The sequence below is a fragment of the Fundulus heteroclitus genome, chromosome 18 (assembly GCF_011125445.2).
Source record: "Fundulus heteroclitus isolate FHET01 chromosome 18, MU-UCD_Fhet_4.1, whole genome shotgun sequence".
NCBI classification, from domain to species: domain Eukaryota; kingdom Metazoa; phylum Chordata; class Actinopteri; order Cyprinodontiformes; family Fundulidae; genus Fundulus; species Fundulus heteroclitus.
The window spans coordinates 6,465,981-6,489,904 of NC_046378.1; the positions used below are offsets into that span (position 1 = coordinate 6,465,981).

The 23,924-nt window shown below is 40.6% G+C and overlaps 1 protein-coding gene across 3 annotated transcripts in view; it reads left to right on the plus strand.

Annotated features, from left to right (window-relative positions):
• Positions 1 to 23,582, plus strand: part of dpf1 (D4, zinc and double PHD fingers family 1) — a 90,671-nt gene extending 67,089 nt beyond the window's left edge. For 2 of the 3 annotated variants that reach the window (XM_036150251.1, XM_036150252.1), the window contains exons 9-12: positions 1,537 to 1,656; positions 9,700 to 9,812; positions 14,546 to 14,627; positions 15,590 to 23,582. In XM_036150251.1, the coding sequence (XP_036006144.1) occupies positions 1,537 to 1,656; positions 9,700 to 9,812; positions 14,546 to 14,627; positions 15,590 to 15,660 (386 nt within the window). In that variant the 3' untranslated portion in view covers positions 15,661 to 23,582. The remainder of the gene's footprint in view (positions 1 to 1,536; positions 1,657 to 9,699; positions 9,813 to 14,545; positions 14,628 to 15,589) is intronic. The other variant, XR_004933297.1, reaches the window with a different exon arrangement.
• The last annotated feature ends 342 nt before the right edge of the window (positions 23,583 to 23,924 follow it).

A 23,924-nucleotide genomic window follows, 5' to 3' on the forward strand; every position in this document is an offset into this window, starting at 1 on the left:
TGTCCAGGAGCAGAAAAGATGTGATGGTCGCTCTTGGTCTAGCGGCTGGGTTGAGCGTCTGATCGAACTGGGGCATGCAGGGTTGCTGTTTCAATGCTGTCTTCGTCAAGGCAGTGAAGGAAAACCCATCCGTTGATTTAATAAGAGACACTGTCTCTTCTTGAGGAATCTATAATAAATTCAGATTCTTTTCTGCAGGAGTGCAGACATCCAGGTTGAGGCAGCTAGTCTTAGTTATGGCTCAGGAATGGTCGGCAGGTACACACACATTAGACTTCACTTTACTTTGGATGCAAGGATTTTTCAAAGGTGCAGTATTTCACTCACCCGGCGAGATCGAGATATCCATGCTTGAACATGTCTCCCCCAATGCAGTTTATGGAGAACTGGGGGCAAAGAGGAAGGACACCATTCCAGCTGTGGGGAACTCCTTCTTCCAGGAAGCGGATCTCCAATCTAAGCTTGAGATTTTTTTTTCAAAGTTGAATGGGCAAAAATCTCAGTCTCTTAGTCAATGTACAAAGCCTAAGAGACTGGTTGCTTTACCTATAGCAAAAAGTGGTACAAAGTACTGAATCAGGGAGCTCAGTAACAACGGTTCAAAATGCTGGCGTTTCTGATTCTAACTCAACAAAATGTAAATAAGTTTGAGGATTATGGATACTTTTGTGAGGCACTCTAGGTTTTCAGTGTTCACCTGTGAACTCTATTGTATTTTGGCTACATCCTGCCTGGTGACTCATTGTTAAAGGGCCGATAGACCGCGTTACATCTTAGAGAAGAAAGCCTACATACACAGCAGAGTGCAGTTATGTGATTGCTTCCATTAAAGGGATTATGCAATCAGCATCAGAGAGACAGGCAGGGAGAAAGTTGGGGGTTTCATGCTGAACACACACGGATATGCCCACATACTGTACATACACAGCACTCTGGCAGATGGGGGGTGAGGGGGTGTTGGGATCTCTCCATTGTTAGTAATTATTTTGAAATGGCTTCCCACAGAGCACATGTTTTCTTTGCTCAGCAGGATGTCAGGTCTGTCCCTGCATCTTTCCATCAGGAACAAGTGCATTCAGTTCTATTCAACCTTATGTTCTGTCTTAAACTTCTTGCTCATCCACAACATTATTTACCTGCCCCCCAGGAGGCCCCACTTGATCAGGTGGCTTGTGGAGTCTGAGGCTCCTGCTCAGACTCGCGTTGTTTTGTAGGCAAACATAACGAGACAACAGGGACAACCGGGGCACAGTGACTTGTCTCTTTTCTTCTCCTTTGTCTTGCATCTCAGCGTTTTGTCTGTAATCACAATCTTTCAGTAATGCTCCATGGTACTCTTCGTCATATCGCGCTGATGGCTGCTTTGTCTCTTTTAGTTTTCAGTCCCTCTTGCTGTCGAGAGACTGACACAGGGGCTCTCATCCCAGGACGACATTTCATAACCCTGACTTATGAGTTTACGGTTTGCTCTTCATCCCCTTTCTCTCTAGAGAGCAGTTAACCTAAAGTACCTGTTTTTTCTTCTTTTTCTTTCAGCTAAGAAAGCACCGGACGGCTCTGTGATTGCCAATGGCTACTGCGACTTTTGCCTTGGAGGCTCAAAGAAGACGGGCTGTCCCGAAGACCTTATCTCCTGTGCGGACTGTGGACGCTCAGGTAGGACACCGCAGAAGGGAATGATTGGCAGGAGGAAGGCGGCCATCTGATGACCCACAGTTTGGAGATGTTTCATTTGCAAAGTACAGAGTTTGTATTTAAACAAGCACAAGTTTTAGCCATTTCGATCAGTCTTAAAGGGGTAGTTCGGATTTTTAGAAGTGAGGCTCTGTGAAGTTATCATCAGCAATAGATTCCTTACCTGTCTTACACAGACGTCGCATGGAGGTGATTTTAGAAGAAAAGTAAAGAAATGCTCAGAGGGGTGGAAGGCTAACAGCTAAAACCATCCGTGTCGCTTGATTTTAGCAAACAAAACCATCTCAAAGTGAAAATAATTAAATTTGTGGGATACAATGCTCAAAATGCAGATATTGGTCACAAGTTTTTCATTGTTTTCTCAGCTGAACAACATCTGTGCTTCACTAATAGTATAGGGTGTGGGACGTATCAATTGATTGTCAGGGTACTCAAACTCCACCAAGAGAGCAGTAAACCTTTGGATTTTGTGTCAGGTTGTCATTTGTGCAACAGCATTGAGGATGGTATGCTTCTGAGCTATTCTAGGGCTTATAGTTGTTTATAGGGTTGACATTGCCCTTACCCTCCAACAACTTAGCTTTAACATAGCAATACCAAGGCGGTTCGTCTGTAAAACAGCAACAAATGTAACAATAGTCTATTTATGACGTGCAGATAATTTATATACCGTTAAGTATAGTGATCCATGCCATGGCTATTCTTTTCTACATCATGATGTCTGTCTGCTCCAGGTAAGGGACCTATCACAGCTAAATGACCTTATTAAACCTCAACAAAAATCCGAAATATCCCTTTGAAAATTAAAGGACCATGCCATTGTTTTTTTTGTATTTTAGCCCTTTAAAGAAAACTCATGGACCAATAAATTACGAATAACCTTATAATATAAGGTTTGGATCTCCTTAGGTGTTTTTCTTACTACAGTATTTCCAATGATTAAATCTGGTTCTTCTACAGTGTGAAAATCAGATTACTTGGAAGTATGCTGGAATATAAAGTTATTTTTTTTCCTAAATCTTTTTTGTTGTTATTTTGTTTGGTGTAAATATGGTGAGCATGCTCTACAACATCATATATGAGTACACATCAAAATACAAATTATTCTGTTATCAATAAAGTCACATAATTATTCAGTCACTGCAAATCGAGTACTTGAAGGTGTTCATTGGAAGTTCATACCACTGGCAGATTTAGGTTTAAAGTATTCTTTAAATTTTCCCAACTTGTTTCTTCCAACTGAAAGCAATCTTAACATTTGGAGCAAAAGTCACGATTTGATCCTGACAAGGTACCTGTGCTGGAGGAGCTAAAGATTAGACTTGGAGCTCATAAAAAATACCAGTTAAAACATGTAGGAACCATGTCATAAGAAAGATTTTATTGCTATTATGCCGAAAGAGAGTTTTCCATTGGTCATTGACAAACATTTATTTTTTAATTGCACTTTTTAAATTAAATGTAAATCAAAACAGATAAATTATAAATAAATAAACACTATTCATCTCACATTTTTTGTCATCTTTTGAGAGCGGGCCTTCTCATTTACTATCAGAAACCAACTTTTTTGTTTGAAGAAAAATTATTTTACATCTAAATCTGCCAGGGGCTAAGTGTATAATTTCAGGCTTATTTTTTTTTTTACATTTATGTTTTTGCATTTGGCAATAGCTTTTATCCAAAGCGACTTACAAATGAGGATGTAACAATGCAGTTAATTGCAAATCTATTAGCTTATAAGCAATAAGCTACTTCATATGTTGACATAGATTGTAGACTTAAGTTCTGCTGGCTGCAGTGCACAGTATAAATAAATGGTGCTTTGAACCTGCAGAAGCTCTTAAAAACAGCCTTCTCTCCATTACTTTTAGATCATTTTACATAAATAGATCCATTGAAATGCCAACTTTGAACAACCTTGTTTAATGCAACGTATTTTGCCTAGCTGTCCTTTTATAATATTAACTGACTGTTACATACATCTGTGAGAGTGATGGTTTCCGTTTGCTCATGACTGAAGGTTTATTATTAAATGATTGTATTATTTTCCCATCATCAGCCTTGTTTTACTATTGAAAGTTATTGTACATTTTGGTTGCATGTAAAACCACAGAATGTTGTGTAATTGGTGGAGAACTTTTGTATCTATCATGACTGCATGTACTGTACAAATACATACATATTTATTCCTTTCATCCCTTTTATTATTCTGAAAAATAAAAAAGAAGTGAACAAACATTCCTTCTGTGAACTGTAGTGAATGGGCAAATGAAAAAAAAAACATTGGTATGGTCCCTACCTGTGCAAGCATTAGCACTGAACGTTACAGAATGTGAGCTTCAAAAGTTAAAGGAAATCTTGAAAATTCATCATGGGCTCCTATCCATAGCACTGTCCACATTTATTGGCACCCCTGATAATAATGTATAAGAAGCCTAAAAATAAATGTCCATTTTATTGCAGGAGCGTAATCTCACAATGAAACATTTAGACAATTCAACCGAAAATGGAAATTTATTCAGTGGGAAGAAAAATCCCACAGTAAGAATGAGCTATATTTAATGAAATTACAGATGGCAATAATACCAGTACCCCCTGATGTCAGACTTTGTACAACCCCCTTTAGCCATCCTCTCCTATTTTGTCTCTGCTGAACCATTTATGTGTAGATGTTTCTAAATGTGTTTGGATCAAAATCTTGTTGAATGACTCATTGAGGACCCATATTCAGTGAACTGGCAGAAGCTTCCAGATTTTTTTACATTTTTTTTTTACTAAAGTGTCCTCGTGCTTGAAAGAGTTCACGATGCCTTGCCGCAAGAGTCTTAAAAACAGGCCCACAGCATCCTCCACCATGCTTTACCGTCCGGATGAATCTTTTTCCACACATTCATGTCTTGTTTTGCTCACAAAAGCAAAGGATTTTAGTTTACGACAGAGTTTTGAGGCTATTGTGAAAAAAAAAGACAATAATAATGTGGCCTTGGAGTTTTAAATTTTCGTTAAAAAAATTGACATTTCTAGATTAATTTGACATATTTACAAGAAAAAAAATTGAATATTCTCGGATGTCAAAATGTTATAAATTTGAAACAACAAATTATAATTTACTATGATTAAAGGACTGCGGTAGACTGGCGACCTGTCCAGGGTGTACCCCGCCTCTCGCCCATTGACAGCTGGAGATAGGCACCAGCTCCCCTCGCAACCCTGCAAGGGATAGACGTGTTAGACAATGGATGGATGGATGGATGATTAAATAAGAAAAGTTATGATATTATAACTAAGATATTCTCTTATATTATAAAGTCAGACATCTGCAACAACAAAAAAATACCAGCAGTGTTCTAAGATTGATGTGGTAAATGTACAAGATGAAAATCTAGATATTTTGCAGAGTGGAAGTGGTGCATCCAGGCTCTTACACCTGTATCAGAACCACATCTCCCTGGTGCAGACTCGCCATCAACGCCTCAAATGGGGTTCAGAATAAGGAAGAAGCTGCAACATGGCTGGATCGAGTCTGCACCCAGGGGGTGTCTTTCTGATACATTAACGAAGCCCAGAATCACATCTCTTGTAGGACTTATTGCAATTCTTGTTGCAAATGTCCCTACAATTTCAGGGAATATCTTTGTTGTAATGCTGTAAAAAATAATAATCACGGAAAATTTTACTTTTTAGTAGGTTTTATGACTTTTTGATATCATACAATATTACATTTATTTCTCATAAATGTGTGAAATTAAAGCTAGGGTTGGCGATTGTGCTTCCGATCTTCAGGGGGATTGCGTGAAAAAAATCTCCCAGATCCACTCTGGTCTTATTACTTTCTACTAAAGCCTTCCTCTTCTTTTCATAAACATGAACGTGGTTCGCTTCTTGCAATTCTCAGCTATGTTCAAAGTATGTGGTGAGAGCAGCGGAGCTACAATGAATGGCTAACACCAAAGCTAACCGTTAACCTAGCCGCTAAGCTAACAAGTTACATAAACAGTAAACACTAGAAGTGCACATGCGCCACCAGCAAGTTGAATCTAGGAAGGAATGTGGATGCACGTTACGTGAGCGCGTCAGAATGATCGTCATGTGGGACAACCAATAGATAAGGCAATACCCCCTGAACTTGAGGGACAGAGGGAGGTGAGAGCTAACCTGACAACAGCCAGCTGTATGTATCGCTCCGCCTAGCTCCACTCACATACATCTGGGACACGGCTCATTGAAAATGATTTCCCCAACCAAATTTTTGGTCTGGCCAATCAGGACGCAGGGCGGGTGTTTCATGGATGTGACGTAGTGGAGAAGCCACCGTGAGATTCCAACAACAATGGCGGCTCGCATCGAGGAAGCAAGCGTTAGCATTGATGCTGCTATTTCCTCCGTGTTGTCCAATCTATCGGATATTGTTTCATTAAAAGAACATCAGAGAACGGCTCTGAAGGCTTTTGTTGGTGGAAACCATGTTTTCGCCCTTCTCCCGACCGGATTTGGCAAGTTTTGTTTTCCGGGGCGCGTACGCGTACGTGCAACGCGTACGCGGACGCGCCCCGGAGCGGTTAGCGCTAACCATATTGGGAGGCCTATTAGTCCTCAACGCGGTCAGCCCGGGATCGACTCCGACCCGCGGCGCTTTGCCGCCTGTCTTCCCCCTCTTCCTGTCAGCTCACTTTCAATAAAAGGTGTGCCACAACAGTGTTTCCCGCATGGATTTGCTTATGCGAGGCGGACCGACTCGCGGAGCGGGGGGGGGGGGGGGGGGGGGGGATGACTTTTTCTACGCGGAGCGGGGGGGGGGGGGGGGGGGGGGGTGTACGACACGTTTTCCGCGGACCGGCTCGCGGAGCGGAGGGGGGGGGGGGTGGACAACACGTTTTCCGCGGCCGCCTCGCCAAGATAGCGCTGCGGGAAACCCTGCACTAGAGCCGCAAACACATAAAAAAAAAAAAAAAAGGTTTTTTTTTTCCGGCGTCGGTCTCATCAGCGTCACGGGTTAGCTTCGGTGTGACTGGTTGAAATAGCACGTTGATAAAGATGACAGACAAGTGGCTTATCCAATCATATGCAACGAGTTTTGATAAGGCCCAGCCTTCAGTAAAGGCAATTCCTATGGCGGTGTCCCAGATGTATGTGAGTGGAGCTAGGCAGAGCGATACATACAGCTGGCTGTTGTCAGGTTAGGTGAGAGCAGGAATAAAACTCAAATCTAGGGATTGTTCCAGAATTTTTACAGTCCTGCAGCTCCCACAGAGATTTATTTTTAATCTCCTTTTTCTGAATACGTAATGTATTAACTACTTTCAGGATGGAAGGATGATTTTACCCATTATAATAAATAATGTTTACCAACTATAGATTTAATCCAGATATTTAAATTTTTTTTTGGCGGAAATGAAGTCTTCAATTTTCGATCTTGGTCATATTATTATTATTTTTTAATTTCATGTTCAATGGCTCTATACCCTACACCATTGGTCCTCAATTCCGGTCCTCGAGGGTAGGTGTTCTGCTGCTTTTTGATATGTCCCAGGTCTATCATGCTGAATTACCTCCTCAGTATGCAGCCTGGTTATCCAGAGTCCTGCTAATTACCTGATTATTTGTCTCAGGTATGTTGAATCAGGAACACAAATAAAATTTGCAGGACACACGCCCTCGAGGACCATTGCCGGAATCGAGGACCACTGACCCACGCTATAGTTTAGTAAACTCCACAAATTTACATTTGTGATGGTAGGACAGAAAAGTTTTGTTTTTTTCAGGCATAACTCCCAGCGGTTGGCCTGTCGACAAGTGATCAACAATGTCACTTTTTGCTTCAATTCTCTAATCTGGAGCTTTTGAGATTTTCTGAGCTTCCTTACCGTCCTGCTCATTGTTGTGGCAGGATAAATATCAAGCAGCCTAAAAACAAAACTATCTGTCTCTGTGTCACATGATGTTTACGGTTCAGGGAAACAGGAAGTTACTAATGAGAACTTCCAAAATTGCCAATTAACCTAAAATAAGAAAAGTCTGAATATAAAAATACTTCAGTTACATTTCTTTTAAAGGCATTGCTAGGGGTGCCAATAGATGTGCCATGTTATTTGGTTAAAAATAACATGATTATTTTGGGTAAGGTTTTTTTCCCCCCATTCAATAAAATTTCTCACATTAAAGGTTGGATTTTTCTAAAAAAAAAAAAAAAAAACTTTCTTTGTGAGATTTTGCTGCTGTAATAAAAAACAAATTGATTTCACAAGCTTTTCACAAATGTTTGGTTGGGTGCCAAAAAATTTGTCCACGTCTGTATAGCTGCCAAGAAAAAAGTACAGGTAGATCTAAGAAAATTACGAGGCCATGAGTAAATTCGGTATGTTTTCTCACTCATTTCAGAAGATGAAACTCATACTATATAAATTCATCACACACAGAGTGAAGTGTTATAAGCCTTTATTTCTATAAATTTTGATGATTATGGCTCAAAGATAATAATAAAGCCTGAAAACCTTCAGCTGAAGTGTAATGGGAACCCAGGTTGCTTTGATAGCTGCCTTCAGGTCAGGCCTTAATGGATCTTGTGTCTCTCATCTTCCTCTTGACAATACTCCATATATTCTCTCTGGGGTTCGGTTTAGGGAAGTTTTCTGGCCAGTCAGGCACAGGAACACCATGGTCATAGAGACAGTTTATTGAGCCTTTTGGCAGTGTAGGCCGGTACGTGGAAAATGAAATCTTCATGCAACTTGTCAGAAGAGGGAAGCTTTACGCACACCAGAATATCCTGGTAGATGTCTACTTTGAATGTGGACTTCAGAAAACTCAGTGGATCCACAGCAGCAGTTGACACGTCACTCCAAATATTCACCAATTGTGGACGCTTCACACTGGACTTCTAGCAATGTGAATTCTATGCCTGTCTACTCTTCCTCCAGACTCTGGTTCCTTGATTGATGCAAACTTTACTTTCATCTAATAAGAATGACTTTGGACCACAGAGCAAAATACCAGTTCCTGTTTTACCTAGTCCATATGTAGGGTTTGTCTGTGCATAGTGGCTCTTGATACTCTAACATCATGCTCAATCCACTCCTCGTGAAATCTACCCAAATTCTTGAATGAATTTTGCTTGACAATCCTCTAAAGGCTGTGGTTATCCCAGTTGCTGGTGCACCTTCTCCTATCAAAACCTTTCTATGAATATGCCTGAATCCAGCCCTCTGTTAACAACCAGCTTCTTCAACAATGACCTTTAGTGGCTTCCCCTCCTTGGCAGTCGATGACTGTCTTCTGGACATCTGTCCAGTCAGCAGTCTTCCCCATTAATGTGTCGCCTGTGGACCCAGACTGAGAGACCACTTAGAGGCTCAGGAAACCCCAAACTGGTCTGACCTGACCCCATTCTGTGGATCAGGTCAGACCAGTTTGGAGTTAATTATCCTATTAAGGTTTGATGCCATGAGTTTTCAATAATGAACATTTTTCATGTGTTTTTTTTTTTTACTTTATAACACACTTAATCTTAGGGTTTTCAATATCTGTGAGCCATAATCATCATAATTGCAAGAAATAATAGAAATTCTGCTTTAATACATTTCAATGTGTGATAAATTCAAACAAAATATCAGTTTCACTTTCTGAGGTACATACATACATATATATATATATATATATATATATATATATATATATATATATATATATATATATATATATATATATATATATATATATATGTACATACATTTTTTAGATGACTCTTTTCCTTTCTGGGGGTATTTTTTCAAACTTAAACGCTTCCCGTTGCATAATTACAGCTATTTTATAGCTGTCTATATTGATTATAATTTCCCTAGCATGACGTCAACAAGTTGTTGCACAGATAAATGATGTAGACGGTGAATAACTGTCCTCGAAACACAGAAGTACTGACAGTAAAAACTGTGTGGCACTGTGCTTGTGTGCACATGTTATGTTTGTGTGCATGTGTGTGTTTGTGTGTGTGTTTGTGTGTGCGCCCAGGCCACCCGTCCTGTCTGCAGTTCACAGTGAACATGACGGCTGCGGTGAGGACTTATCGCTGGCAGTGCATCGAGTGCAAGTCCTGCAGCCTGTGTGGCACCTCTGAGAATGACGTAGGACCCCTTCATCATGTTACATGTTTACTCCAAACACACGTGGCTGCACACACACACACACACACACACACACACACACACACACACACACACACACACACACACACACACACACACACACACACACACACACACACACACACACAGTGTGCAGGTGCATCTTAAACTGGAACCCCTACAAAGTTCAATTATATCTGTAGTTTCAATCAGAACGATAAACTTAGATATAAATTTGTTACAGAGTGACATAGTTCATGTATTTATTTCTGTTGTTAATAATAATGACGTGCACCTAATGATACTCTACCTTTTTTGAAAAGTTTAATTATTTTATAAAACCAGTGAAAACAGATTTTAACTTCTTGCTTTGCATGGACTACTGCATCTAAACAGTGTGGCAGCTACCTCAGCCTGTGGATCTGCTGAGGTGATTAGGAAGCCCAGATTGGCCTTTAGCTGATCTGCTGTGTTTACACTCGTCTCTCTTCTTCCTCATGACAATACGCCATCCAAGACAGTGATTGCTGTTTTTGATAGCTTTGGCAGTGTGGGCCACAGCAACAATGACATGGCTCCCCAAAACATCACTGAGTGTGGAGACTTTACACTGGACCTCAACAACCTGGATGCTGTGCCTCTCCACTCTTCCTCCAGACTCGGGGACTTTGATTTTTCCAAATGGAATTCAAACTTTCCTTTCATCTAAAAATTCATCTGTAGACCAGCAAGAAACAGTCCAGCTCTTCTCCTTTCTCAGTCTCTGATTCGGGAGAGACTTAAAACAAAGAATGCTGCAGCTGCAGCCTATGTTCTGGAAACATCTGTGTGAAGGGAGTCTTGAAGCTCTGACTCCAATTCACATCTTGTGAATCTCCCTGACATCTTGAATGCACATTGTTTCAAAATCCTCTCAAGGCTGCAGTTTTTTTTGTTGCTTGTGCACCTTTCTCTACAACACATTTTCCTTGCACTCAACTTGCCATTTATATGGAAAATTAAAGGGTGCAGCAATCTATGAAAAGCCAGCATCTGTAGCTTAACAACTGTCAAGGCAGAGGTCTTCCCTATGATTAAGTTAGACCAAAACACAACATTTCTGTATTAAATATCCTGCTTCATTGATCGTCTTTAAATTTCACGAGAAGCTAATGTAGGGCTTTCTGTGAGCTATAATCATTACTATAAACATAAATAAGCACTTAAAATATGTCACCCTTTGTGTGATTGATCTACATATTAGTTTTACCTTTTGAATTGAATCAACTCTCTAATGATGTTATAATTAATTTAGATGCATCTATTGTAGCATACAATATTGGACAAATCCTTAGCTATTCATTAGATTTATGGGTAGAGTTACAGACGCGGACAAATTTTCTGGTCTTTTCCGACAATAAACAAGCAAAAAAAAAAGAAAAAAGAAAAAAAGAAAAAAGCAATCACGTAACTGGAAACTGAAAAAAAATTATTGCATCTTTTCAGCTTTATCCAATGTTTAAAGCACATCAGTTAGCTTTTTGTTACTCATCAAGTTTATCTTTTATATTATTACTGCATGGACACCCTTAATTTGATATTATGGTGCAGCAATTGGTGCCAATAAGTAATCTCTTTGCCTCTCAATGAGATGTCTGCATTTTCTTCCTGGGAAACCTTCTCAATGCTTCCTTTGTACAAGGTAGATATTTTCATAGATGTTAAAAAGGATTGAGATCTGGCCCCATGGAAGGCTATGGGTCTATTGGTCTACTGTGTTTCTTCAGTAATTTCTGAGTGCATTCAGTATTGGTCGCAACCCTGCTGGAGTCCCCCACGACCTGCAATTGAGGCAGAACTTTCTGACATAAAGTAGTAAGCTAGGATACCTTGGTCGTCTTAAAACTTCACTGTTACCTGTCCAGTTACAATGTTTTTAATGCCAGATACAACAAAACAGCAATAAACCCAACTGGTATGGTGCTCTTTTCTTTAAAGTAATTTTTCTTTCAGTAAACATAGAGCCTATGTGATGCTCCTAAAATGCCTGATTTTTCTTGCCAGTCCAAATGAAATTCTCCTTTAAATTCTGGGTTTTCTCAACATGCATTTTAACCATTGCCAGTCTGGCTTTCTGGTGGTTTTTCTCATTAAAGCAGCCCTCCTGGACCTCCTTCCGTGGAGACTCAGAATGTGACTGATGGTGCAATTAGAAAGTAATGTACCTTGATTTTGGAGTTCAGCTTCAACGGTTTGGATCTGTCTGATCAGTCTGGTTCTGGCCCTGGGTCTTCTCCCACTTGGCCTTGTCTGGTGAACCTCCAGAGGAAGGCACCCCAGAGGCATACTGATTAAATGACAAGTCAGAGGACCCTTTTTAATGAGTAGGAACAGACACTTTTCTGTCTGCTTCCCCAAGATGATAGAGCTCTCTACCCTATCTTTAAAGGTGAGCCCAGCCAGCATTCAGAGAAAACCCAGTCAACCTGCTGGTATCCAGCCAAATCACCACCTTAAAGTTGTGAAGAGGTTTGAGCACTCCTATTACCTTGGGGGACATGTTTAACCCCTGGTAGGGTCTCCCATATCAATTTGAGATTAAGGAAGGGGTACGATTAAGAGCAGTTAAAACCCCCCAATGCAGGAAGACCAGAGCAATAAGGGAGACCGGGCCGCCATTCTGAGATGCCCACTAGACAGTTGATGCTCACCAGCAAGCGTCTGGAGATCAACCTTTATGTCCTGTGCCTCAGGTAGGTCCAACCAGAAGCTACAGGAAGCCCACTCTGTGGGCCCATGGCTTATGCTGAGGAGCTTTGAGGTTGGGAGCTACATGAGTCCCATGGTGGACTGGAATTACCAAGATCATAACCTAGCATGGCGGTGGCTACTTTGTTCCCTTTTAAAAGGGCAAATGTGTGATGATAAGCTGGGTGAAACCAATGTTTCTAAGGATATTTATTAATCACTGTTTGAAACATGATAACAATGAAAGGAATAATAGTCTCTTTAAGGGTACAAACAAATCTGTGCAAATGTATTTAGCATACACCAGTGAATCTAAAAAAATAGAAGGTATTGAAACAGTTCATTGTTTTTTGTCCCTTGTTTCAGAAAGTGAAACTCATATTTAATAGATACATTACACATATGAAATATTTTAAACCTTTATTTCATGTAATTTTGATAGTTGTAGCTTTCAGATAAAGAAAACTAAAAATTTACAGTCACATAAAATTAGAATCTGTTATGCACCTGACAGGACAGGGAACCCGATATTCGAGCCAGACACGGTGTTGCGTTTTTAAAAGGTTTGTTGACAAAGACCCGGTGCAGACAGGAAACCTCTGCAGGAGCAACCTGGATATCTTGGTGGTGAAGAGAGCTGGCTTACTCACTGCAGAGGAAACAGACCGGATGGCAGAGGCTTGGCACGAGTCAGGGGGACAGGCTTGGGTCATAAACGGGTGGTCAGAGTTGAGAAGGGCAGACAAATCCAGGGGCTTAGCAAGGCTCATTTTATCATGGTAGTAGTCCAGTTCACGGTCCAGAAAACAAGTTTAGTGGGATGTCTGACATGGTAAGGCAGGAAAATCCAAAGAACACGGTTGTGGTAAAAAAAAAAACATGGAAAAAAAGGTATGAACACGCTTGACATCTACTTGTTGAAAGCATTCAACAATCAGGCGATGTCTTTCTGTCTGAGAAGAGCTTATAAAGGGGACAGGTCTGACGAATGAGCTTAACTGAAGCAGCAGAGAGGCAGGCTCGTAGGTCCGGTCCATAAGGCTTAATTAACAACTAAGATCTGGAGGAGTAGCAGGATGAAGACAGCAGACGGGCCAGATCGTGAAGAAATATTAAGATTATTATAACATGGCATGGAGGCGATCAGCCTGTGATTCTGCTGAGGTGTAATGAAAGCCCGGGTTTCTTTGGTAGCTGCCTTCATGACACCTGCATTGTTGTGTCTGGTGTCTCTCATCTTCCTCGTGAGAATACCACATAGATTCTCTGTCGGGTTCAGGTCAGACCAGTTTGGTGGCCAATCAAGAACATGAACACCATGGGCACTGAATTTGGGAACTTAACAGGGTGGGCAGATCCTGCTGGAAACGAAATCAGCATCTCTATAAAACTCGTCAGCAGAAAGAAGGATTGAGTGTTCCTTGTTGCTGGTACACCTTTGTGACATTACATATTTGTAAAATAAACAACTATTTATTTTCACAGTTTATTAAAGTTAATTTGATTTCCACCACAAACCAAAGACATGCAGATATACATTTCTTTACTGCTTTTCAATGAATCACATTCAAGGTGAAATGAATTCATTGTTTTAATTACCTGTAAGGTCAACAAATTTGTCAGCGTCTGTAACTGCTGATGTTATTGATACATAGCTTTTAATCCCAGATGAATCCAGTTACCCAGGAGTTAATTGCACATAAGAAATAGGTAAGAAGAGAGTTTTAATAGGGACTCTCAGTAATGTGTTTCCATAGTGCAGGATTATAAGAACAAACTGAAGAAAGTTGCTGTTTCTTAATTTTTGTTTACTATAACTTCCTCTTTGAAGGCCCACGTTGTTACTGGTGTTAACTAAAACCAACCAGATCTACAATTCCCAAATCACCCAGGGACACACTTTCTACAACTCTCGTGTCATAAATCTGTGTTGTTGAGTCCCCAGCTGTAGCTTTAAAGTTGCTCATGTTTCTAATGTTAACATCTGTTGTTCTGTTGTGTTGCAGGACCAGCTGTTGTTCTGTGACGATTGCGACAGAGGCTACCATATGTACTGTCTGAGCCCTCCCATGTCTGAACCACCAGAGGGTACGCACTACCAGTCGGTTCGTTAGCACAGGATTGCAGTCGAGTGTTGCTGTTTGGGAGGAGTTCACAGGCCTGGTGTTGGTCACACTGCACCAAGCAGAACCATCATCTGAGACACATTTGAGCTATCAGTGCAGAATAAACACCTCGTCTTTTGTCTGCTCTCAGGAGAGCAGCCATGTTTTTGTCATAGACTTTCATATGCAGAGGAGAAATGAGAGTGAGGAAGCTGCTACTCTTTCCTGGGATATCTTAATCTGAATGCACCAGGCTAAGGGAGAGAGAGAGAGAGAGAGAGTTTGCCCTTTGGCTATGATCCCATTAATTGTGCAGGAACATCTATTTAAATCAAACTGTCATTTTTCCATATAAGATGGCTGCCTCAAGAAGTTTTGATGGCGTTGTCATGGAAATGAGTTGTGGAAAGATAACCTGTTTCCATGGTAAAAGTGGCTGAAGATACAGTAGCAGTGGCACTTGTGTTTAACGCTTGGTAACAGTGTCAAGCTCTACCCACACACACACACACACGAGACGCCTTTGAATTTACAAGAAACAGGATCTGAAAGCCAGCTTCTTGTTTGAGGGGTTCTGTCTCATGGATGGGAAAGTTACAGCGCATGGTACGTGCCTCCCATCTGTGCCGGTGGTTACTGCTCTCAACGTCTTCAGGCAGGATCCCCAACCACTTTGAAGTATTAAGGTCGAGGTGAAATTTAGCTTTTGGCTGCAAGGAGATTAATAAATGTCACAAAATCTGGAGCCACACTGCAGACCAAAGTACTTGTGAAATCCCCTGCATCTACAAACCACAGACACAGCATGTGGTGTTTCTTCACTGAGGTTTAATTTACAGTGCTACTCAGCTCTCTGTGTGAAACAAGAGATTAATCCAGCAGGCTTTACGGTCGTGGTGATTGAGCGTCTGATCTGTGATGTTCCCCGATCTGTGTGCCTTACAGGGAGCTGGAGCTGTCATCTGTGTTTGAGACAACTGAAGGAGAAGGCCTCAGCCTACATCACCCTGACTTAATCTGCAGAGCTCGTCCTCGTGGCCCCTCGCCCTCTCCCGAGCCACCTCTCCGTCACTCCTCCTTTCCTCCTGGAGGTGTTTCTCGGCACCTCCACCTCTCCCCTTCTACTGATCTACTTGTCGGCGCTCCCCTCACGATCCGTCCCTGTGACCTTTGGAGCACGCCGATTGCCCACAGGGCCGCGCCTGCTCTCGAGCGTCTCTCCAGCGGCGAGCCGCGCACCGTCCTCTTTTGTCCCTGAAATTCCCCTTTGTGCTTGACCCAACTGCAGCCTTCCCCTCCCTCGTCTCAGCAGAGGAATTCATCAGCGGGCAATAAGTTTGCCAGCAAGACACACACTTCAGCCCGCCAAGGGCACTTCTGAGGCACACTACTCCACAGGAACCCTCATAAGGGCCCTCGGATGAGCCCTAATGATCTTCAGCTGTGACTCTGTCAAGTAGTGAGTAAAATTTAATAAGATGGCGATGTGTTCAAGAGAGGACGAGGCAGTGAAGAACCATGGAGCAGTGCGGCTCAGTGTTTTCCCAACTGTGAAATGTACATTCAACCAAAATTTTATTTTCTTCTCTCTGTCCTCCTTTGTGTACGGCAGAGCTGCAGAGACACCGAACCCTCCTCTGGTATTTGTCTGGATGTCTCTTTCAACCAGGGAGTGAATTGTACAGAATTAAAAATGATTTTCAAACCACAACTCATGAAAAGACTCGGCCGAGTGGTAAAGAAGGAGCATCCGGACAGGAACTCAGACCATCTTTGACCTCACCCTTTCTTCTCTCCACGCATCTGGTCCCCACAATTTAACGGTGCATTTTCGAGGCGGACACTGAAAGTTTTTAGTGCATGGCAATGGCTCCTGGATACAGGGAGAGAATGATTTTTTTCCCCCCTCTCGAATCAGATCAAACAGTCTATTTGAAAAATAACAGTTATGGCTTAGCAGCTCTCGCAAGCCTGATCTGCATTCCACCTGTGCTCCCACGAAAACCATGACTGTGAAACCAGAGCAAGACTGTAAGACTTCTGGTGCTTGGTGTGTGTCGTCTATGATTTCAGAATGTAGGACTGGTGAGTGGATAATGCAGATCTCATGCAGAGGCCTGAAAACCTATATTTTCTATGATTCCTATTATTTATATGTGTTCATTTGCATGTTATTATTTTTATTCTTAAAAAAAAAACAAAGAACTTTTAATTGAACTGGAAAAGAAAGCACACTTAATTCGCAATAACGTGTTTGTGATACGAACTCTTTAGCCACCCTTTGTGAGTTTAAAGCTCTGTTTGTGCCTGTGTCTGTTTGTGCGTTCGTTGAGCAGTACAGAGACTGTGGCCAGTAAAACACCAGTTAGATCCGTGAACAGGACAGATAGCTGGCAGGTGACCTGAATGTAGGAGAACTGAGGACTTAACCATATAGGCAAGCTGGCAGAGGTACACGTCTCAATGCAAGTCTTAGGTCAAAAGTCGCTGGTAAAATAAAAACAAGATGTGTTAAAGGAACGGTTTGAAAATTTAGATCTCACCGTGCATCATTTGATATTTTACAATGTCTCTGCGTTGACTCCAACAAGTCGACAGTCTGACACATAATCCATTGTTATTATTTTTCAACAAATACATTTAAGCTTTTAAGGTCAGGGCAGCCTCATTTTGTTTATTCATGAAATAGCAAGCTATGTTCCAAAACTACAGAACTTGGGTAGAAACCTACCCCAGCAAGCAGCACTGGTAGGGAACTTTTGATATTACCCTGAGCCTTTAATTTGGAGCTTTATGGTAAATGGTAAATGGCTTGTACTTGTATAGCGCTTTATGTAGTCTGAAGACCCCAAAGCGCTGCACATTACAATCAGTCATTTACCCATTCACACCCTCAGGAAGGCAGGAAGGAAGGTTGCTAAATATTTCTGAGTCATTGGATATTTCCAGCATTATTATCCGCCCGTTCCAGATTAAACTCCTAAACAATTCAGAATTTCTACAAGTTGCAACTGTAAGAGATTCTAAATGAAGGATTTCTCCTTTCAACTTTTTGCGGAGACAGGGTACACTAAACCCTCCAGTCATAGGAATATTTGTTTATCATAAATGTGTATTGTTGGCAGGTTTTAAGAAACAAGGCACATAGCTGTGGGTGCAATGCTCTTTCAGGTCATGTTGCAATAGCTTTATTTTCTTAAAACATCTACAATTGTTTCACTTTTTTATTTGGAGTGACTTTAGTTTTAAAGTGTGACTGCTTTAAGAGATTTACAATTCTGCAACAGTTATGTCTGTAAAACACAACAATTCCTAATCTAAGATCCTTTTCATCTCTCATCTTCAACAACTGCAGTGAATAAGGAAATCTGCATTCGACAGCACAGTTATATCTTTGTGCAGAGCTTGAAGTTAACATTATTTAGACAAACTAATTTTTAATCCTCGTTACTTTTATTTTGTTGCTTTTTTTTATTGATACCGATTTTAGCAGACCTGTCTTTCACATTTTGCAGAAAGTACTTTTAAAAAAGTTCTCAGATTTTGTGCTTCCTCTGACCTTATTCTTAAACACCTCATACTGAGAATAATCTATATTCCTCAGTCATAACTTCCACACTTAAAGGAAAATTGCCACTGCTACCTGGTAGAGCTTGGATTTGTTGCATACAATCGGGAAAGACCCCAACAATCCGAACACCAGTCAGGGCTGGTCAAGCTAAAAATGGTCGGATTCTGGTCATCAAACGATTAACGGACTGATGGTAAATGGACTGACTCAAAGCGTTTTACACTATAACCAAATTCCCCCCGTCGCACTCTCTAACTCACACACATTTATACACCGATCCACAGATTGGTAGGCAACCTGGGGTTAAGTGCCTTCCAGGAGGAACCTGGGATCAAACCCTACTGCTACTCTTCTCACTGAGTCAGTAATAAAAATAACAATCATCCCTTATCATAATTTCAATCATTATTATTCATCAGCTCGAGTAATCGGGCGGAGATGTAAAAAAAATTATAGATTTTAGGACATTGGGCTTGTCACAGTTAAGTAAAAATCAACTAAAACATCTCACATCCACAAAACTTCATTGATTTCTACTAATGTGTTAGATTTTAGCCATTTTAAAACTTAAATGCTTCAGTACACTGATTTCACAGTTATTGTCCCATTCCCTGGGGCAGGAGGCAGTCCTGGGAGTTTGGCGTATTCCATATGAACATAACAGTAACTTTCAGTTCAATTCAATTCTATTCAGTTCAGTTCAATCCAATAATACTTCACTAATCCTGAAGAGAAATTACATCAGAACACTTACCGCGATTATTTTTCTGTTTAAACCGGCAACACTGACAGTAGCCTGTTGAGGATGAGTGAGCCTCTCAGCATCAGTGAGTCTATTTCACCTAAAGGCCACTACAGCTGAAACGTACAAGACAAACAGCCCAGGGAACTTCAAGGGTTCAGGGTAATTAGGGTTCAGGGTAACATAGCAGAAACATGCTGGTAGATTTCAAATGTTTATTTATAAAGAGGTGAATATTTTTACCTTTTCTTATCATTGATAGCTTAGCTGTGTTATTAAGATGAATTCTTTAAACCGGTCCTCTTTCTCCACTTTACAAAGTAACAAAATAGGAATAGAAAAAACAGCAAAACTGACATGCCAGACATGTTCTGGCAACCGTCACAGCTTATAAACAGTTTTTGTTGCCAGCTAAGAGTTGCCATTAAGGTGATTTTGTCCATTCTTACAGCAAGATTATTGAGATGTTTTAGATGTGCCGCTTATGTGAGTTCACTCTAATAATTTTCAATACTGTTTAAGCCAGGGACCTCTGAGGGCCTCAGCAAATCTGATCCTGCACCTTTTAGAGTACTCCACTATGGGTATTAAGGCAAGTTTGTCATTATTATATGCTGCTTCAAAAGGCTTGATTCAAGGATACTGGAAGAACCATACTAGACCTGGAGGAACCATACTAGACCACTTGACTGTAGTTTTATGCCTTTTGCCCAGAGCTGTGCTGTATCAGTGGAATGGTTAGATAGTAACAGCCGGGCCTCTTGAATGACATGCCAAACCAGCTATGTAGGCTCAGCTATGGGAAGGCAGATCAAGTGAAGGGAGTAGAAATATATTGCACATGATTACAAATGCAATTTAAATGAGCCCTTGGTTTAAACAGGTGTTAAATATTTAAATATGAACTAACATTATATTTTGGCAGAGCAACGACCTAGCTGGTTAGGGTCACCCGCTGGCAGGTTGACGTTAGTGTTAGATCACCATTCACTGAATGAGTAAAGAAATGTGCGAAGATTTGCCAGGCCAAGCTCATTTGTGGCAAATCATTAAAGGTTTAAGTCATCACTTTCAACTTAAAGCCAGCTAAGCAGTTATCCAGTATTAAGGGAGTAAAAGTATTCACAAACCTTTAATTTAACACGGCAAAATTCTAAATGGCAAAGACTAACCGCCATAAAGTGTGAAAAAACAAACATTTTTTAACCAAAGTTTTGCAGTTTAGTACGTCAGACAGTGGCCCAAGTAGAATTCTTAGTAATGCAAAAAATATTTGTTTAAATACATTTTCTAAGGCAGATGATTCGTGTGGATGCATTAATTCATCTTTATGTCAGTAGGCCAAAGGTACTGTTCAAGCTTAATGTCAAATGTTACTAGATTAATTCACGCTGTTTTGTGTCTTGCCATGTATGCTGGTGTACTGAAAAACACAGATTACATGGGCCTAAAGGTGTGAAAAAGAATGGGATTTTGTAGAACATCAAGTAATGTTACACATCTGATGCACTACTCTTCTGAATAGTGCATTATGGTCAAAAGTGCTGCATTCACAGTGTTCTGCTGGGCCACGACAGGGTATGTTACTTTTGCCATGATGTCACCATCTCAAATACTTCTTTGCATTTAAGTCAACAGACCATCTAGCAATGGAGTTTTTGATGTTTTCAGAGTGTGATCAGATTTAATTGGGCAGAAAGTAGGTCAAGCAATCAGTTGCACTGTTAAGTGACTTGAGTGCGAAGCTTAGAATAATGATAAGTAATGTTATTCATGGGTCACTACTCTCACTGCTTTTGTTTTTTTTGTGTGTGTGGGCCACATTCACTAGGGCTGCACAATATTGGGAAATCATGCAACTACAATATTATTGTTGAATCCTGCGATGACAATACCAGTTCTATGTCCACATTTTTGTCGTCCCTCTCTTCCTCGCTGTTCGTTATAATCCTTCCCACACGTTCTGATGTCTTTAACATCTTGGACACTATGACCTGTCAGTGTCCAAAGAGGGGCCTCCGCTGAAGCTCCATTCAGCAGGTTGAGTGTATTATTGGAATTCATGTCACTTGGAATGTAATAGCCAAGAAATGTGGCTATTTCAACACTCCTTCCCAATGTTAATGTTGTACAGACTGACACGGAAATAAGAATATATTTCTGATATATCGTGCAGCCCTGAAGTAGGCCAAAACATGATGGGATTGAATTGTTAATCCTCACTTTGCTCAAAACAGATCGGTTTGTCATAATGACCTCAGTATGCTCAGCATGCTTTCTTTTAGCTTGCACCACAATAGATTTCCTTCTCTAATTTAAAGTCCTATAGTTTTTATCTCTAACCAGTTTGACTGGATTTTTTTAAAAGCCACTTTAATGGCCGCATGTGATGAGCAAAGTGCTGAGTAAGAAAGATTGACTCAGCATTTTCAAGTCATTTGCTACAACAGAGTAGAACGCCATTGATTTGTCTGATTGCTTTAAGCTCGGAGACAATAGCTGTAAATATGAGAAGCGACTTGGGAGCAACAGATTACCGTTTCATGCAATGTTTTACCTTCTAATGTATGCATCAATACCACTCAAATTTTGTTGTCTTTGGTTAAAGTTGGGTGTCATTTTAATCACGTCCCACAAAGGAAGATGAGAAATCAATTAGCTTGTACAAGATTACCTAAACTGTAGTCTTTAAGGTTGTCTAGAAACGGACTGCAGGTGAAGGCACTGAGCCACTATCTCAGCTAAGAGGAACTCCAACGGTGCATGAAATACTCTTGGTTCGTCAGTGACGGCACAAGAAGCAAATTTTAACCGTATACGTTCCTTATCATCATGTTTTGAGTCTTCTTTTTCTTTTGTTGTATTTTACACAGTGGGGCTACAGGCTCCTTGAGGGTGTTTTTGTGTGATACCGTACCTCGACTTTTGAAGAATCAGTAAAAATGCAAATTGAACCAAAATAGTCCTTTTTTAAAAACACTTCTAAGGGTAACCAGTTACGTGGCACAAAACTAAGAGATGCTGGTCTTGTCATTCCTTCTCCGTTTTGTGCTTTTGCCGTTTTGGTTTAGTACCTCATAAAGGCTCAGTTTGCCAAAGACCTTCACACAGAAAAGGTTTCAATTCAAATCCATCCTGGGGGCGTTCTGTACCCACTGTGACAACTGATTAAAAGTAATTTTCTGTAATCTAATAGTCGTTCAAACATAAGGAAATTTAAATATATGACCTCAGTATAATCTATCAGCAGAGAGTCATTCACAGTTATTCTGCTCTTATTAGGGGTTATTGTCTTATTTCATAATAGTCAATTGGCTCAACTTGAGATCAGAATCAAAATGAGTGGAAAAAGGGTGCAATAAAAAGCACAGAATAATATACTATAATCAGATTATGATTGATATTTGAGCAGTTTTATGACTATCCTTCTTCATTATGCATATAAAACATATCTGGTAAGAGAATTAGGCTAGTATGCAATGGACAAATACATGGGTATAAAACAGAAGTGGGTGGGGATGAAACTGCAGCATGCAGCCATAAAAAGGGATAATGAATTGGCAAAAAGGGCAACCTGACCTAGAGCTCAGAAAACTGCACTGGGGTTATGTTCACCTCTTTGCACTCGACTGTACAGAATTCACACCTTGCACTCGAATAGCCCCCTTTCACATTATCCTGCGTTAAATCAGGGTGATATTTTCTCGCAAAACCAGTTTCCAATGACTTATCGTTTATCATCATTATACAGTCAGAGCTAACATTTAGACTTGAAGTGTGCTTGAGTGGAAATGTTTTTTGATGAGCCTTACCTGGAAAATAATGGAAATGTTTGTCTTTTGAATGGTGAGCAAAGATAATGTCAGGCGGGGGGGAGGGAATAGCCTTTTTGTGGGAGCTTTCTTGGCACTGGGATAAGTGTGGTGGAATCAAACTCATTTTGATTGTACTCTCTGGGGAGGGTGGGAAAGCCATGTTGGGCTGTGATCATCTGATGAAATGTGAGCCTTCACTTTGTACAAAATGGACAAACCAATGTGAAGGAGATGTGAGGGGTGGGGGTAACAGAAGCCACACCCGGATCTACCGGCTTCCCAGTTAGCCCTGGTCTTTGGCTGCAGGAGCGGCTGCATCCGGGCATGCAGACTTTGGGCCACTGTCTGACTTTCCTGTAAATTGTCGTTCTGTGATTTTGCTTGCACTTTTTTTGTTTCCTTTATCAAAAACCAGAAGCCAATTGTAAGTATGTAAGTGGGTGAGTGCGATTGCACTGTTTATTTTGATTCTTGCCATGTAAAAAAAAAACAAAAAAAAAAAACGTGATTGTGTGTTGTTATCAACACAGGATGAAGAGCAATTTTTAATTTGTATTTTCTACCTGGGAAGGAAGATGAAATCTTCTTGGACATTTTTTAACCCCCTCATACCCACCCACCCACCTCCCTGACCCCCCTCTCTGTCTTGTATCTGGGGATTGCTTTGAAGTGTGGACTGTGACAGCATCGCTGCCATCACTGCTCTAAGTCGTTCTCTGTGAATTCATTTGGCTTTCTCAACTAACCCACTTTCTTCCCTTCTTCCCGTGACTCTTTTTTCCATTAAAAGTTGCAACTGAAAAACGAGCCCCAAACCGTTGTTTTGTAATTGCATTTGTGCATGCCATCAGGTTCAGCAGTAACACTCCTGTCTTTAAAGGTTATGTGTTGAAATTTTGCACAGTTTATCTGAAGGCCTAATTGACACTGAAACATTTAACAGATATATTTTGATCTTTTAAAATTGATCAACAATTACGTAATCTTTTAATTGTCAAATTGAATTTTATTCAGTATGCAAGGACTATAATGATCTGGTTGATATTATTTGATTTACAATGGTGCAGCATACAATGCATTAGAAATATAAAAATGCCTTTATGTTCAAAGCAAAAAAAAAAAAGAAATAAATAGAATGACATTTCAACCTCC